The following is a 13649-nucleotide window of genomic DNA, read 5'->3' on the forward strand; positions in this document are numbered from 1 at the left end:
ACATTTTGCTTCTCCATTCGGATTCCAGGCAAGCCCCCGAGTCACAGCTTTGGATCCAGCAAGGAGCAGACTGTGTCTCCTGCTTCTATAATCAGACCAGCTCAGTGTCAAACTGCAACTACACATGCAACAGATGGAAATGAAGTGCTAGAGCCCTGGAGTGGTAAATCAGGCTGTGTCCCGTGTAGGCTGGGGCTGGCGGCAGCTGCAGTCTGAAACCTCAGAGTTGTGCCAGGTTGACAAAGACTCCTCTAAGCACATGTTTTGAGGAGAGGCTGTTGACGGTGGCTAGATGGAATCCATTGTAGCTTTTACCCTCAGCTCTCCACACTAAGAGAACGGAGACTCTCAGTGCCTGTTTTGATTTACTGAAGGACGCAAAAAAAAGAGAGACTGGGGTTGAGTTGCGTCAAAAGGCAGCTGCAGCTTCTTACAGCCAAACAAAGAATCTGCTCTATTATCTATGGAGAAATAAAACTCCGGCATGAGGAACCAAAGCTCTTTGAGTAAGGCTCAGCTCTTAAATTAGGCCCTGGCTACTCCTGGCCGTGGAAGCTTTGAAAACTCAGCATCTACCAACAATAGGTTGGGAATGAACAAGTGCTTCAGGAGCTCATCTTGAGCAGCAGCTCAGACACTAGCTCTGAACCACATGAGGAAAAGCTGCTTCTGCTCAAGGTCAGGATGGGATGGAGTCCAGCTTGAATCTCCTACTGTGGTTCCTGTTTCCCCCATTTTTGAAATTAAGGTGGTTGTATAAGGAGGTTCTTTATATTCACAGCTGCTATATAGCCTTTGTGGTGTAGTGGTTAGAGAGTTAGGTTCAAATCCCCATTCAGCCACAAAGCTTACTCGGAGACCTTGGACCAGCCACAGTCTCTCAGCCTGACCTACCTCACAGAGTTATTGTGAGGAGACAAAGACATGTCCTCCAACATTTCTCTGATGAAAATAGGGACGTCAATAATTAAAAACAACAACAACAATTTATTTGTACCCTTCCCATCTGATTGAGTTGCCCCAGTCACTCTGGGTGGCTTCCAACATATATAAAAACATTGCAAAACATTAAACACTAAAGAAACTTCTGCTGCCTTCAGATGTCTTCTAAAGGTTGTATAGTTACTTGTCTCCTTGGCTTGGGGGTTGCATAACTCCATACCTTCCAACATTTCTCTGATGGAAATAGGGATGTCCAAAGGAAAAGCCAGGAACGCGGGTGGCACTGTGGGTTAAACCACAGGGCCTAGGACTTGCCGATCAGAAAGTCGGCGGTTCGAATCCCCACGACGGGGTGAGTTCCTGTTGCTTGGTCCCTGCTCCTGCCACCCTAACAGTTTGAAAGCACATCAAAGTGCAAGTAGATAAATAGGTATCACTCCAGCAGGAAGGTAAACGGTGTTTCCGTGCGCTGCTCTGGTTCACGAGAAGCGGCTTAGTCATGCTGGCCACATGACTGGAAGCTGTCTGCGGACAAACGCCAGCTCCCTTGGTCAATAAAGCGAGATGAGCGCCGCAACCCCAGAGTCGGTCACGACTGGACCTAATGGTCAGGGGTCCCTTTACCTTTAAGGAAAAGCCGGACATTCCAGGATCAAATCAGAGACTGGGACAGCTTCTTTAAATCTGGGGCTGTCCCTGGAAAATAGGGACACTTGGAGGGTCTGCAAAGGGGAGCAGAGGAAACATGTGCACCACCTTGAATGCCTTGGAGGAAAAGCAGAATATAATTGCAATGAATAAAGCACTCCTCCAGTCCAGTGCTAATCCATATACAACTTCTCCCTGCCCCCCTCCCACCCCACAAGCTCATAATGTCTCACCTGGAGTACTGCAAGATGGCATAAGCTTTAGTCTAGCTTGCAGCAGCCTTATAATTGGGGGTGGCTGAACAAAAGACAGGTCAGACCCTCATAATGATTGCGATAGAAATTGGCTGGGAGCTGCATTGCTTTGCATGGACCCTCTCTCCCAGTGCCAGAGATGGCAGAGGAGGAAGAAAATTGTCAGAGGTGTGAGAGGCCTGACCTTTTGCTGCTTGTTTGTCCCTGAGCCTGCCACATCTGTTTGAGGAAAGAACCCTTTCCCCCTTTTTCATAGCTCTCGGGTATCATTTGTTGGGGAGCTGGCTGTTGTTTCCATTCCTGAAAAACCCTTTTTTGAACAAGAGAGATTGAGTTGACGACGAAACCAGGCCCTCTTACCATCAGGCCACAGAACCTGGGGAATAATATATCTGTTGCTGGGTGAATTCCTCAGTAACAGGGGCCCTGGGCTGGTTTTCACCCTCTCACTCTGCTCTCATGTAAGAAGCTTGCTTTGGTAGGGGACAGAAAAGCAGCTTCAAACAAGCATGGCACACCCTGTGGCTTACGGCATGAGGGTAGCGCATGTCAGGGTAAATGAGCGAGGTCAACTGCAGCTATACTAGAGAAGTACTTCACTGTCCTTGGTTGAGCAGTGCATGAATAGCAGAATGAAATGAAGCCGCAGACGGGCGAGGAATAGTGTTTCCTCCGCCTGCAACATCTTCCACATGGATATTTACAGGCCTTCCGACATTGATGCTACAGTGGTACCTCGGGTTACATACGCTTCAGGTTACATACGCTTCAAGTTACAGACTCCGCTAACCCAGAAATAGTACCTCGGGTTAAGAACTTTGCTTCAGGATGAGAACAGAAATAATGTTGTGGCAGTGCAGCAGCAGCAGGAGGCCCCATTAGCTAAAGTGGTGCTTCAGGTTAAGAACAGTTTCAGGTTAAGAACGGACCTCCGGAACAAATTAAGTACATAACCAGAGGTACCACTGTATTTCATAAAGGCTTTGCTTATGATCTCCCCACATCATCTCCCTTCCGCAAAATCTCACATCTCTCCATCATTTCCTTTGGCACTGAGGGCTGGTGTTCTTTGTTTCAAGGTATTCTGGCAGTCGTTTATCAAGAGTGCTTGTCTCTTATTTCAAAATTCAGGGGGGAACAGATGTCTGTGGATCTACTGTAACTGAAGATACTATCTGGAGTAACAAAGAGGGGGAAATTTGATTCAGCTGACATTTGAAGGTGAATCTACCAAATTAGCAAATGGGGAAGGGGATTAACTGAAACACAGGTGCCCTTCAAAATGTGCAATTATCAGAATTTTCAGATACAGATCTCTAACGAATGCTTTCAAAAAATTATACATTAAGGGAAATTGTGAACAACCATGAATATATTTGTGAAATATAACACACTATACCATTAGAAATGCTAATGGTGAAGCAATATAAAAACGCCTTGAATAAATAATTGGGGAAATTGCTTGCAAAAATGTGTACAGTAGTCAAAACTGCCTACAGAAATATGTTTAGTATCAGACATTTGCACTAAAATACTGATTCTCATATGTATTTTTACAAAATAATAAATCACTACAGAAATATGGATAACTGAATTTAATGCTGGGAAAACTGAGAGAACCGAATTAACAGATCCATCCATTCAGTGCTATTTTTCTAGAAAAAGAGGTGCCGGAGCTCACTGTCAGTGCCTTTCTTGTTCTCTTATAATGGCAATGGCGCCCATCTGAGAGTTGCTGGAACTGAGTTCTAGTGAGTTACATCTGAAAATACACCCTGTGTCAATTCTTAATCAGCTGCCCCCCTGCCCCCCTGGCTACGCCCATGGCAACGTGAGTTCCTCTTTGCTACCCATGAATATCTGAAAATAAGCACATAATACAGATTCACAATGAGATTCTAACTCGAATAAGCTCACCCTGCAGCCACTCAAGGATGCAGAGAGCTGTGAAACTGTCGTAAGACGGTATTGTTTGTTTCCAAGCATCAACTCTATTCTGTTCAAAACATCCAACATTTTTGTTACAAATGGACAAATCAACAATATGAGGCAGCGATGGGGAACTGCAGTCCTGGGGCGGACTCTCCCCTCAGTCTGGACCTTGGGACTCTCCCCAGAACACACCTTTTCTACCGCTACACCAATGGCTTCACACATTTTTCCAGGCTGGAATGTGTCCTTGAATACTGATACTTTTCCTTGTCTTGAAGGTGGACAGTGTCTCTCTCTCTGTGTGTGTTTGGAAATTAACCTGTTGTACAAAAGCAGAATTAGCATTTATTTCTGCACCCACCTTTCAATGCAGCCCCAATACGGTACAATGTGATCAAATTAAAAGCCACCCTCAAAGCCTGCTGCAATAAACGTTTTCACTGCCCAATGAAAAGGAAGATCTCGGGTGTTCTACATCCTTGGTGCCACAACAGAAAATTACATCTTCCTCCTGCCCGCTTGCTGAACTGAAAACAGCTTTCTTCTTTCCAAGGTCAGCACTCTGCACTGACACACACAACTGAGAATAGGAATCCTAACAAGAAGATATGGTTGTATGTGTGCAGATGTAGGAAATCTCATTTCATGTCAACAACGCTAGGCATGAGGTCAAGAGTAAATAGGCCTCCCACCAATAATTGAAAAGGCTTGGGAGGAATGGGATGGGATGGAGAAAAGTTTTCTGGTTATTTACTGTGACAGCAAGGCAGATCTCGAACTGGTTGTTCCTAGGGTTGCTAACACCATACTGGGTCCCATGGTTGTCTTATTTCATAACATTCCAAAAATGGAACTCTTTGATTTCAGCTACTTTCAGTCAATGCAGGGGAACCCATGGAGTTTTAAGTTAGATCCGAACACTCAGTAAACAGCAGGGATATTGATTTGTCTAACCTCCCACTAAAACATATTTCCCAAGCACTGAAAGAAGAATTCAAGTTGCAACACTTATTCCCAAACTTATGAAAATCTCGATCTGTTGACAGAACAGACAGCGAGGTGGCTTTTGCTGTTCTGTTTTCACGAGGCATGAAATCCCAATAGTCTACAAAGTGGGCCCTACATGAATCACAAACATTAAAAATTTTGGAGACCTTGGTAAGTCCAAATCACATCACTTTTAAAATGGCCCAAATATTACAGCGAAGCATTTCTTGGAGAGCTTTAGACCAGCAACGATTAACCTTTTCTAGCCAGTTGTCCAGATCCTTAACACACGCACCCAAGTGTTGTATATCATTTTGAATTTTTGACCAATGAAGACATTGTGGCTTCAGCTCCAAGTCAGCCTCCAAACCACACCCCTGCAAGCGTGCCTCTTCTGCTTTGTGTAACATGCAGTCTGTTGAAGAGTTCTGGTGTGCCCTGGGAAGTGATGTTACTGGCTCCCCATTAAATAGTGGTGTTCCATTTGTGCCCAACCCTGTCCCACTGCAACAGTGCAGCAGAACATAATGCCTTGTTGGAAGAGTTTGGAGCACAGCCTGGATTTGACTGGGAAGGGCTGTGTCTCTGCTTGGCTCTGCTCTCTGTGGGAGAGACCACAGTCTGAAATCTTGGAGAGCTGCTGCCAGTCAGAGTGGACAATACTGAGCTAGATGGACCAATGGCCCAACAGTACAAGGCAGCTTCCTATGTTCCTATCACACATATTACCACTGTTTTGGGTCCTTCACGGCAGAACTGCCTGAGTGGTAAGGATATGCAGGTGTAACATTCAGCTGCTTTATTTCTGAAATTGCGCTGGTGTATTTTCCCTACTAGAGGCATATCTCTGGACATACCAGAGTAGTAGCTTCTTCCAGATTGAAATATACTCAGAGTCGCAAAGTGATTTCATGCTCTTTATTCAGCTCATAGTGGTGAGGAGGAATGAATGAAAGTCCCCTCAAAATATCTGCTTTATATACATTATTTACACAATGGGCTGCACATGATTGGTTAATTCTGGAATTCTACTGTAAGCCAATCAGGTTGTGGATTCACTTATATCTGGAGCATGATTGGGTGGTTCCTGCCAACCAATCATACTGCTGCATTGTTCTTGGACCAATCAGACTGCTGCATTCTGAATCCTATTGTTCTAGGACCAATCAGACTGCTGCAATTTGGATCCTATTGTTCTAGGACCAATCAGACTGCTGCAGTTTGGATCCTATTCAACTCAGTACATAACACAGATCCTAAAGTTCCTCAGCTGCCATATCTGGAGCATAGGACTGTACCCTAAACACCATATCCCGATCCTTCGGTTCAGCATGCTTATTTGAACAACAGTCTTTTTTCCTGCAATTTGTCTAACTAGACAAATCATGAAAGGAATATTTTCCTAGGTGGATGGTGCTTGATTCTGGGGAATATATGCCTATTTAAAAGCACAGAATCAGAGATACTTCTTTTCTCACCTTCTGCAAGTGTTTATTGACCACTTACATAGAAAGGTATCCAAAATTATATCATGCACGTGTAGTAGCTCTTATATTCCATTAACTGCATGTGCAGGGGTGGAACAGTTTGCAAGAACTGTTTGTAAAAGCCTTTGTAGCCTATGCAATGCTTGGGGAACCTTTTATTTTCTGCTGAGGGCCACATTCCCTTGGGGATACTTTTTTTTTTGGGGGGGAGGGCACATGCAGTAGGTAGGGCCAGAGCCAAAAGTGGGCAGAATTTACAAGACTGCATAAAACTCTGTGTGTGTGTGTGTGTGTGCGCGCGCGCGCGCGCCACACCATTCTCCCTGAGTGATTTTGATTTGTGTCCTTGAAATAGGACTCATTATAGCCTTTATTTCCCTAACATGCTGGATTAAGAAGAAAATCAGACAGATAAAAGACTAGCAGATGAACTTGAGGCTCCGTTAATCAAGAGCATGTGGCCATCTTTGATTGAGGAGTGTTGGGTCATGTTGGTTGCAAAAGCCATCAAGAAAGTCCTTAGCAGCTTTTGAGAGGGTAACTGATCCATTGTGATGCTTCATATGCATGATATTAGGGAGGACTTCAAAAGAAAGACTTCAGAATTATGCTTTTGATAGGAAGCCTTTAAAAATGATATTGGAAAGATACCAGCTATGGGAAAGGCTTCCAGCGAAAGTACTTGTGGGGTAAATTAAGGATATAGATGATGAAATAGTTGGGATGGGTCAGGTCAACTGAAGCATGGCCATTTATGAGCAGATGACAGCAGGAAACAGGAAAGATGTTAGGGCTGCTAGTGGAAAGATATGTAGAAGGGTGATAGAAAAACAAATTAAATAGTAAAAAAACAAGTTTAGTCATACATTTAGTCAAAACAAGATAGTATGAAGACTTGACACATTGGGGAAAACACAAGTTGGGCACAAGTCTCTTGTATGCCATATGGTAGCGAAAGGGTGGGAGATTCCCAGAGCAAGAATGGTTGGAGCAAACCTCTAAAATGACAAGTATTGGGGCTTTTGGGAGCATTCAGTCACAACTGACCATTTACGAGGAGACTTTATTGCATCTGATCACACAACACCTTCTGGCTTGGTAAGACTCTTCCTACCTATTAGTCGACTTCAGCAACCAAATAGTCTAGATTTCTGCTGTGCTGGGATACTATACTGCTTGCTTAATGTGTTGGATTATTTTTAGCATAGGTTGTGTACATTGAAGTAATGTATTCCATATGAGAACTGTATTAATCATAGTGTGAATAAAGCATTGAAAACGCATTCTATGTCCTTGTCTCTTGTTACCAATACTGGTGGTAACTGACAACTGGATAAACATACCATTTTAGTTCAGTCAGGCATTTCAACCACAAAAATTTCTAAAAATATATAAAAAACAGTAATTGGTAATCAGTAACCTGTTTGGCTAACACTCACTGTGCCATCATATTTTCTCTCTGCTCCTCTTTGTGTCACCATCTGGCAGACCACAGGCTCTCTATCATGGATATAATGTATTGCTTACATTGCCAATTACTATATGCCTTTGGCATGGGTGCTGTTTGTTAAGGCCTAAAATTTGGCCATGGCCAAGGCTATTTCATTCTTTTAAGAACTGGAAGATGTTCAGCTGATAGAACTGAAGCTATGTTTCCCATCACAAAGCCGCAGCGACGACAAAAGAGGCAACTGCCCAACAACTCAAATGGTTAGTAAAAACTGAGATCTATCCAGAAGCAAGGGTCAACACGGTTTTCAAACTGTGTTCCACTTCCAGGAACCCTGAAGTTCCCAGAAAACTAAACAAGGACTTCTCAAGATAACATTGGTCATGACAGGGAAGTGAAAAGGCAGCTTACCATCCTCAGCTTACAATTTCCCTGTGATGCACAGTGTTGGGTATGTCCCAGGGTACAAACAGGTGGAACAATAACGGGGCCCAAGAGGTCAGGTCAATGCCCCATGTGAAGGCAATGTGCACACCTTAGAAGAGGGATGGGGAACCTGTTTCGGTTTGAGGGCTACATTTCCTGCAGTGCAGCCTTCTGGATGGGGGGCCCATACCAGTGGCAGGTGTGGCCAGAGGCAAAAGTAGCCAAAGCAATGTGTGGGCACGTTACAGTAAGCCAGTTTCTACACTCCCCTTTCTCCTTCCATCTAGGAAAGAGGCATTAGCTGAGTTCAAGGACATAGTCCAGCCAGCAGAAAAAACACCTGAGGAGCATGCAAAGCAGGACCGGCGAAAGGTGTGGCTAGGGAGAGGGCCAGATATTCAAGCCCCGAGGGCCGCATTTGGCCCTGGGCCTGAAGTTGCCCACTCTTGCCTTAGAACAAGCCCCCCAAAATTTTGCAGTGCAAAGAGTATTTGTTTAGGAGTTTCCTCAGTGGAAAATAGAAGTTGCCCACTCTTGCCTTAGAACAAGCCCCAAAATTTTTTGCAGCGCAAAGAGTATTTGTTTAGGAGTTTCCTCAGTGGAAAATAGAATAGTCTGTGTATTATCTCAAGCTTCAAAGCCTGGGGCCTCTCAGAAGATATGTAAGTAAGTATTTTTTTCATCCTGAGGGAGAAAATCAGTTTTTGTACTGTTCCCACAGGGACGACGTTTGGACATCAGAATTTTTTCCTGACATGCATGCTGATGCTTTTCTGGGGAAACAAGTTGTCACAGTGCCTGGAGGCTCCCACTGGTTTAGTAGTAGTTCCACTGTGCGTCTGGGGTGTCCCAGTGCCTTTTTTGGGGTGCGGTAGAGTCATTGTTGCCCTCATGACCTGTTTGTGGAGATGTGTGTGCTTTGTGGTTGGTTGTGGGGAGAGACGTTGCCATGGTACCTAAGGTTGCCATGGCACCCTACTAGGCTGTGGCAAGGCACCCAACTGGTGAGAGCAGTTGGCATGGCAACCTTGGGGGGGGATAGGCATCAGGCTTCCTCCTCCCCATGCTGCACTGGGAGGTGGGGCAGAAATGGCCCCCCAGAGGCTCCTTTATGGGGCGGGTACCGCACGCAGCCCCAGCTCTGATGGTGGCCACGTCAGTGGAGAACATGGTGGTGCTCATGCCCCCTGCCAGGGTATGGCGGAGGCAGGCGTTACTAAGTCGCCTTAGGGAGGAGAGAGGGATGCTCCACGTTAGCCCTCCCTCCTAGGAAGCTGGTTGCCATGGCGCTGCCTTAGGCGAGGATGCGATTGCCATGGCAGCCAAGCGGGAGGCAGCGGGGTACCGAGGCGCCACCCTCGCGACCTCCGTCCGCCAGGGGCCGCTGCGGAAACACAGAGATCAGCCGCCGTCGAAAAGCAAACCAGGGCGGTCGACACTCTGTCCACTGACACTTGTCGCTCGGTGGTTTCCGGGTAAGTCGCCGCTTTACCGCGGCTACGCTCCTTCCGCTCGCAGTGCGGTCAGCTATGGGGGACTCGTTGGTAGTGCTTGACGTCACTCACCCTCTCCTCCTCCTCCTCTTTCTTCGGCGGAAACATGGCGGCGGCCTCCGCGGAGTGAGTTGTGGAGGCGGGCTGCTGTTCTTCCCCGGTCAGGGGAGGCCTGGGTGGGAAGCGGCGAGGCGGGACCTCTCCCTGCTCGACCCTTCCGTCGCACGCGCGGAAGCCCGAGTTTGGGGGCGGGAAGGGTTGGCTGGGAGGGGAGAGTTCACGCTGCTCCCCTCGCCCCTCTCCGTGGCCTCGGGTCCGCACCTGCCCAAAATAGCAAGGAAGCTGAAACGTTCAGTGACTACCCGGGAAGCAGCACCTAGAAATCCCCTTGAAAGACGCATCTTTGAGCAATTTAGCCAGTGTTTTGTGTCGAGGGTGCCTCCCCCCCCGCCCGCCTTTTAAAACAATGCATACATAAATCTGATGGTTGAAAGTTCCCAGAAGTCACACAGCTATCCGTGGAGGAGGAGGATGCCCACTGTCTCTGTGCAGGCTTGGCTGTCCTCAGCCCGTGTTTCCTTCGAACCAGCATCTGCTGCTTGCCCATGTCTGCTTCACAATATAGAGATGCGCAGAACCACCCATCCTTAGAGGAGGCTGCTTGCTACATCTGTGCAGGAGTAGCTGTGCCTTCCTTCCCTCCTTCCAATCCTTTGGCTGGCCTGGAACAGTGACTTTTTGTAGAAACCAAGGTGGGTTGAGCGTCATTGAGGGTGGCTGATTACCTAGGAAGGTGCCTTATACTGAGTCAAACCATTGGTTCGCCAAGGTTGCAGACAGATCTTTCCAAACCTATCTTAAGATGTGACTGTTTGAGTCCGGGACTCTTGGAATTCAAAGTATGTGCACTGCCATGGTGCTATGGCTATTTTCATAAATGCTACACACACACACACAAGTTTAGTTCTACCAAGGCACACTTTTCTGACAGATCTTTGGGGAACACTAGATAAGAGTATTTGGACTTGGACCCAGGTGACCAGGATTTAAATCCCCATTGAACCCTGAATCTGGCTGGGTGACCTTGGGCCACTCGCTAGACTCTGCCTAATCCTTTCTCTAATGGCCAGTGCAAAGATAAAGTTGTAAAAGAGGGAGCCCTGGACTCTGAAAAGCATTGGAAATCCATGCTTCTGCAGTTTTGCTGTCATCTCTAACCTCAGCATCTCTTGTATGGCACCATGAAGATATTTTTTTGTTAAAGCTTGCTTCTAGTATAATATGTTAGAATGATGTAATTTGGTTCTGTGCTTCTGTTGTTTCTAGAGTACTTTTTGTTGTATAATAGCAGGCATTCATTTTCATGATACATACATGTCACTCCAGAGAATCTTCATGTTTCATTTCAGCTCATATTTCCTGAGACACTGTATTAATAGATATAGCTGCCTAGCTGTTCTGTTGGGCCGGATCATCTGTTACTTTACTGCAAGAGTGCATAGAAATATTGAAGTGGGAAGAAGTTTTCTTACTCGCCAATTCCTTCTTGCAAAATTATAAATGTTTGTAGCAAATGTATTATTACAATTCTGGCTTTCCCACAAAGAATAAGGCAATGCTCAGTTCTCATATGTGTTTTGTTAAAGCCCAGGTATCCCTTTCAGGCTTTGTATATTGAATACATGTAAACAGCTGCTGGCCAGTGGGTAGGCAGACATTCCTTTGGCACTCAATACAAAGAACTGGGCAGAACATTGATAGGGAACTTTGAGATGTGGCTACAAATCCCATTATCCCAGACCATTGGCTGTGCTTGCTGGAACTGATGAGAGTTGGAATCCAGCAACATCTCAAGAGCCATAGGTTTTCCATCCATAGGACAGAGTGTTGTGCCACCTTTAAGCTAACAGAAATATTGTTGCATAAGCTTTCATGGGCCAGAGTCCTACCTCACCCCATTTGACATACTAGATAGTATTTGTTGTTGTTATATGAACCATGATATATTTATTCTTAAAGAGATGCTATGTGTGAATCTAACACTGACTTCTATTTCCTTTGATCTCTCTACAATTTGATTCTCACAGCAACCACACCCTTCTTTTCTTGGACAGCATGATATGCCTTTTGACTCTGTCAGATTCTAGCCACCCTGGGACTTTTTCCACTTGAAGATATTATGGATCATGAGGCCCCAACTATCAGGCCTCGTCGGATCCAGAACCAGAACGTCATCTACCGTCTAGAACGTCGAAGGATCACCTCTGGCAAGACTGGCACCCACTGGCACCAGGTGCGCATCTTCCACCAAAATGTCTTCCCCAATTTTACCGTGGTCAATGTTGAAAAACCACCCTGCTTCTTACGGAAGTTCTCCCCTGATGGAAGGTACTTCATTGCCTTCTCCTCAGATCAGACTTCACTGGAGATCTATGAGTATCAAGGGTGCCAGGCAGCAGAGGACCTCCTCCAGGGCTACGATGGGGAGATCTTGGCTAATGGCAATGACCAGCGGTCCATCAACATCCGTGGTCGACTCTTTGAACGTTTCTTTGTCCTCCTTCACATTACCAATGTGGCCTCTAATGGCGAGCACTTGAACCGTGAATGTAGCTTGTTCACAGATGATTGTCGCTATGTCATTGTTGGCTCTGCTGCCTATTTGCCTGAGGAACCCCACCCTCCCTTTTTTGAGGTTTACCGCAACAGTGAATCAGTGACACCTAACCCCAGGTCACCTTTGGAAGATTACTCTTTGCACATCATAGACCTTCACACAGGCAGGCTTTGTGATACCAGGACGTTCAAATGTGACAAAGTCATATTGTCCCACAACCAAGGGCTCTACCTATATAAAAATATCCTGGCCATTCTGTCTGTACAGCAGCAAACCATCCATGTATTTCAGGTAACACCTGAGGGCACCTTTATTGATGTACGAACCATAGGCCGCTTTTGCTATGAAGATGACCTCCTCACTCTCTCTGCTGTCTATCCAGAGGTTCAGCGGGATTCTCAGACAGGCATGGCGAACCCATACAAAGAACCGTTCATAAATTCTTTGAAGCACAGACTGCTGGTCTACTTGTGGCGAAGGGCAGAACAGGATGGGAGTGCTATAGCTAAAAGGAGGTTCTTCCAGTATTTTGACCAGCTGAGGCAGCTTCGCATGTGGAAAATGCAGCTCTTGGATGAGAACCATCTCTTCATCAAATACACAAGTGAAGATGTGGTCACATTACGGGTGACAGACCCTTCACAGGTATGGAGCTTGCCTTTGTGGGAGCTATTCTGGCAGGATATTGAAACTCTGATATTGTTATTAGAAATCCCGTCGACCAGGCTGTTTTGAGTTTTTGTGTGTGAGTAACAAGGAGAGAGACGCGGGTGGCGCTGTGGGTTAAACCACAGAGCCTAGGACTTGCCAATCAGAAGCTCGGCGGTTCAAATCCCCACGACGGGGTGAGCCCCCATTGCTCGGTCCCTGCTCCTGCCAACCTAGCAGTTCGAAAGCACGTCAAAGTGCAAGTAGATAAATAGGTACCGCTCCAGCAGGAAGATAAACGGCATTTCCGTGCACTGCTCTGGTTCACCAGAAGAGGCTTAGTCATGCTGGCCACATGACCCGGAAGCTGTACGCCGGCTCCCTCAGCCAATAAAGCGAGATGAGCCCCACAACTCCAGAGTCGGACATGACTGGACCTAATGGTCAGGGGTCCCTTTATCTTTACCTAACAAGGAGAGAGCTCCTGGATCAGGTTGAGGGTCATTCTATTCTACCATCCTCTTTCCAATAGTAGCTGGCAAGATGCTTCTGGAAAGCATTCAGGGATAAAGGCAATAGCCCTCCCATGTTGCTTATCCCTCCAGCCATTGTATTTTATATAGTCAAGTTCCTAGTCAGGTTCCTAACCCTTAGAACCAGTCCAGGATATTTGAAATAAAAATGACATTTCTCCTTCCTGCTGTTACAAGAATTTATATTAAAGTTGTCATTTAACCTGCACTCAATATAATTCATACTTCTGGA

The 13649-nt window shown here is 46.0% G+C and overlaps 1 protein-coding gene and 1 long non-coding RNA gene across 8 annotated transcripts in view; one reads left to right on the forward strand and one right to left on the reverse strand.

Moving 5' to 3' along the window:
• Positions 1 to 8629, reverse strand: LOC309518604. Its single transcript, XR_014213547.1, has 3 exons — positions 8112 to 8629; positions 2873 to 3019; positions 1 to 368 (listed from the first exon to the last, which is right to left on the reverse strand). It is a non-coding gene; the product is annotated as an uncharacterized lncRNA (long non-coding RNA).
• The window catches only part of DET1 (DET1 partner of COP1 E3 ubiquitin ligase), a 24517-nt gene continuing 18575 nt past the window's right edge, over positions 7708 to 13649 (forward strand). For 3 of the 7 annotated variants that reach the window (XM_082198548.1, XM_082198549.1, XM_082198543.1), the window contains exons 1-2: positions 9752 to 10371; positions 11707 to 12881. In XM_082198548.1, the coding sequence (XP_082054674.1) occupies positions 11799 to 12881 (1083 nt within the window). In that variant the 5' untranslated portion in view covers positions 9752 to 10371; positions 11707 to 11798. The other 4 variants (XM_082198546.1, XM_082198545.1, XM_082198544.1 and 1 more) reach the window with 4 other exon arrangements.

The sequence above is a fragment of the Podarcis vaucheri genome (genome assembly GCF_965113315.1).
Source record: "Podarcis vaucheri genome assembly, chromosome: 14".
NCBI lineage: Eukaryota > Metazoa > Chordata > Lepidosauria > Squamata > Lacertidae > Podarcis > Podarcis vaucheri.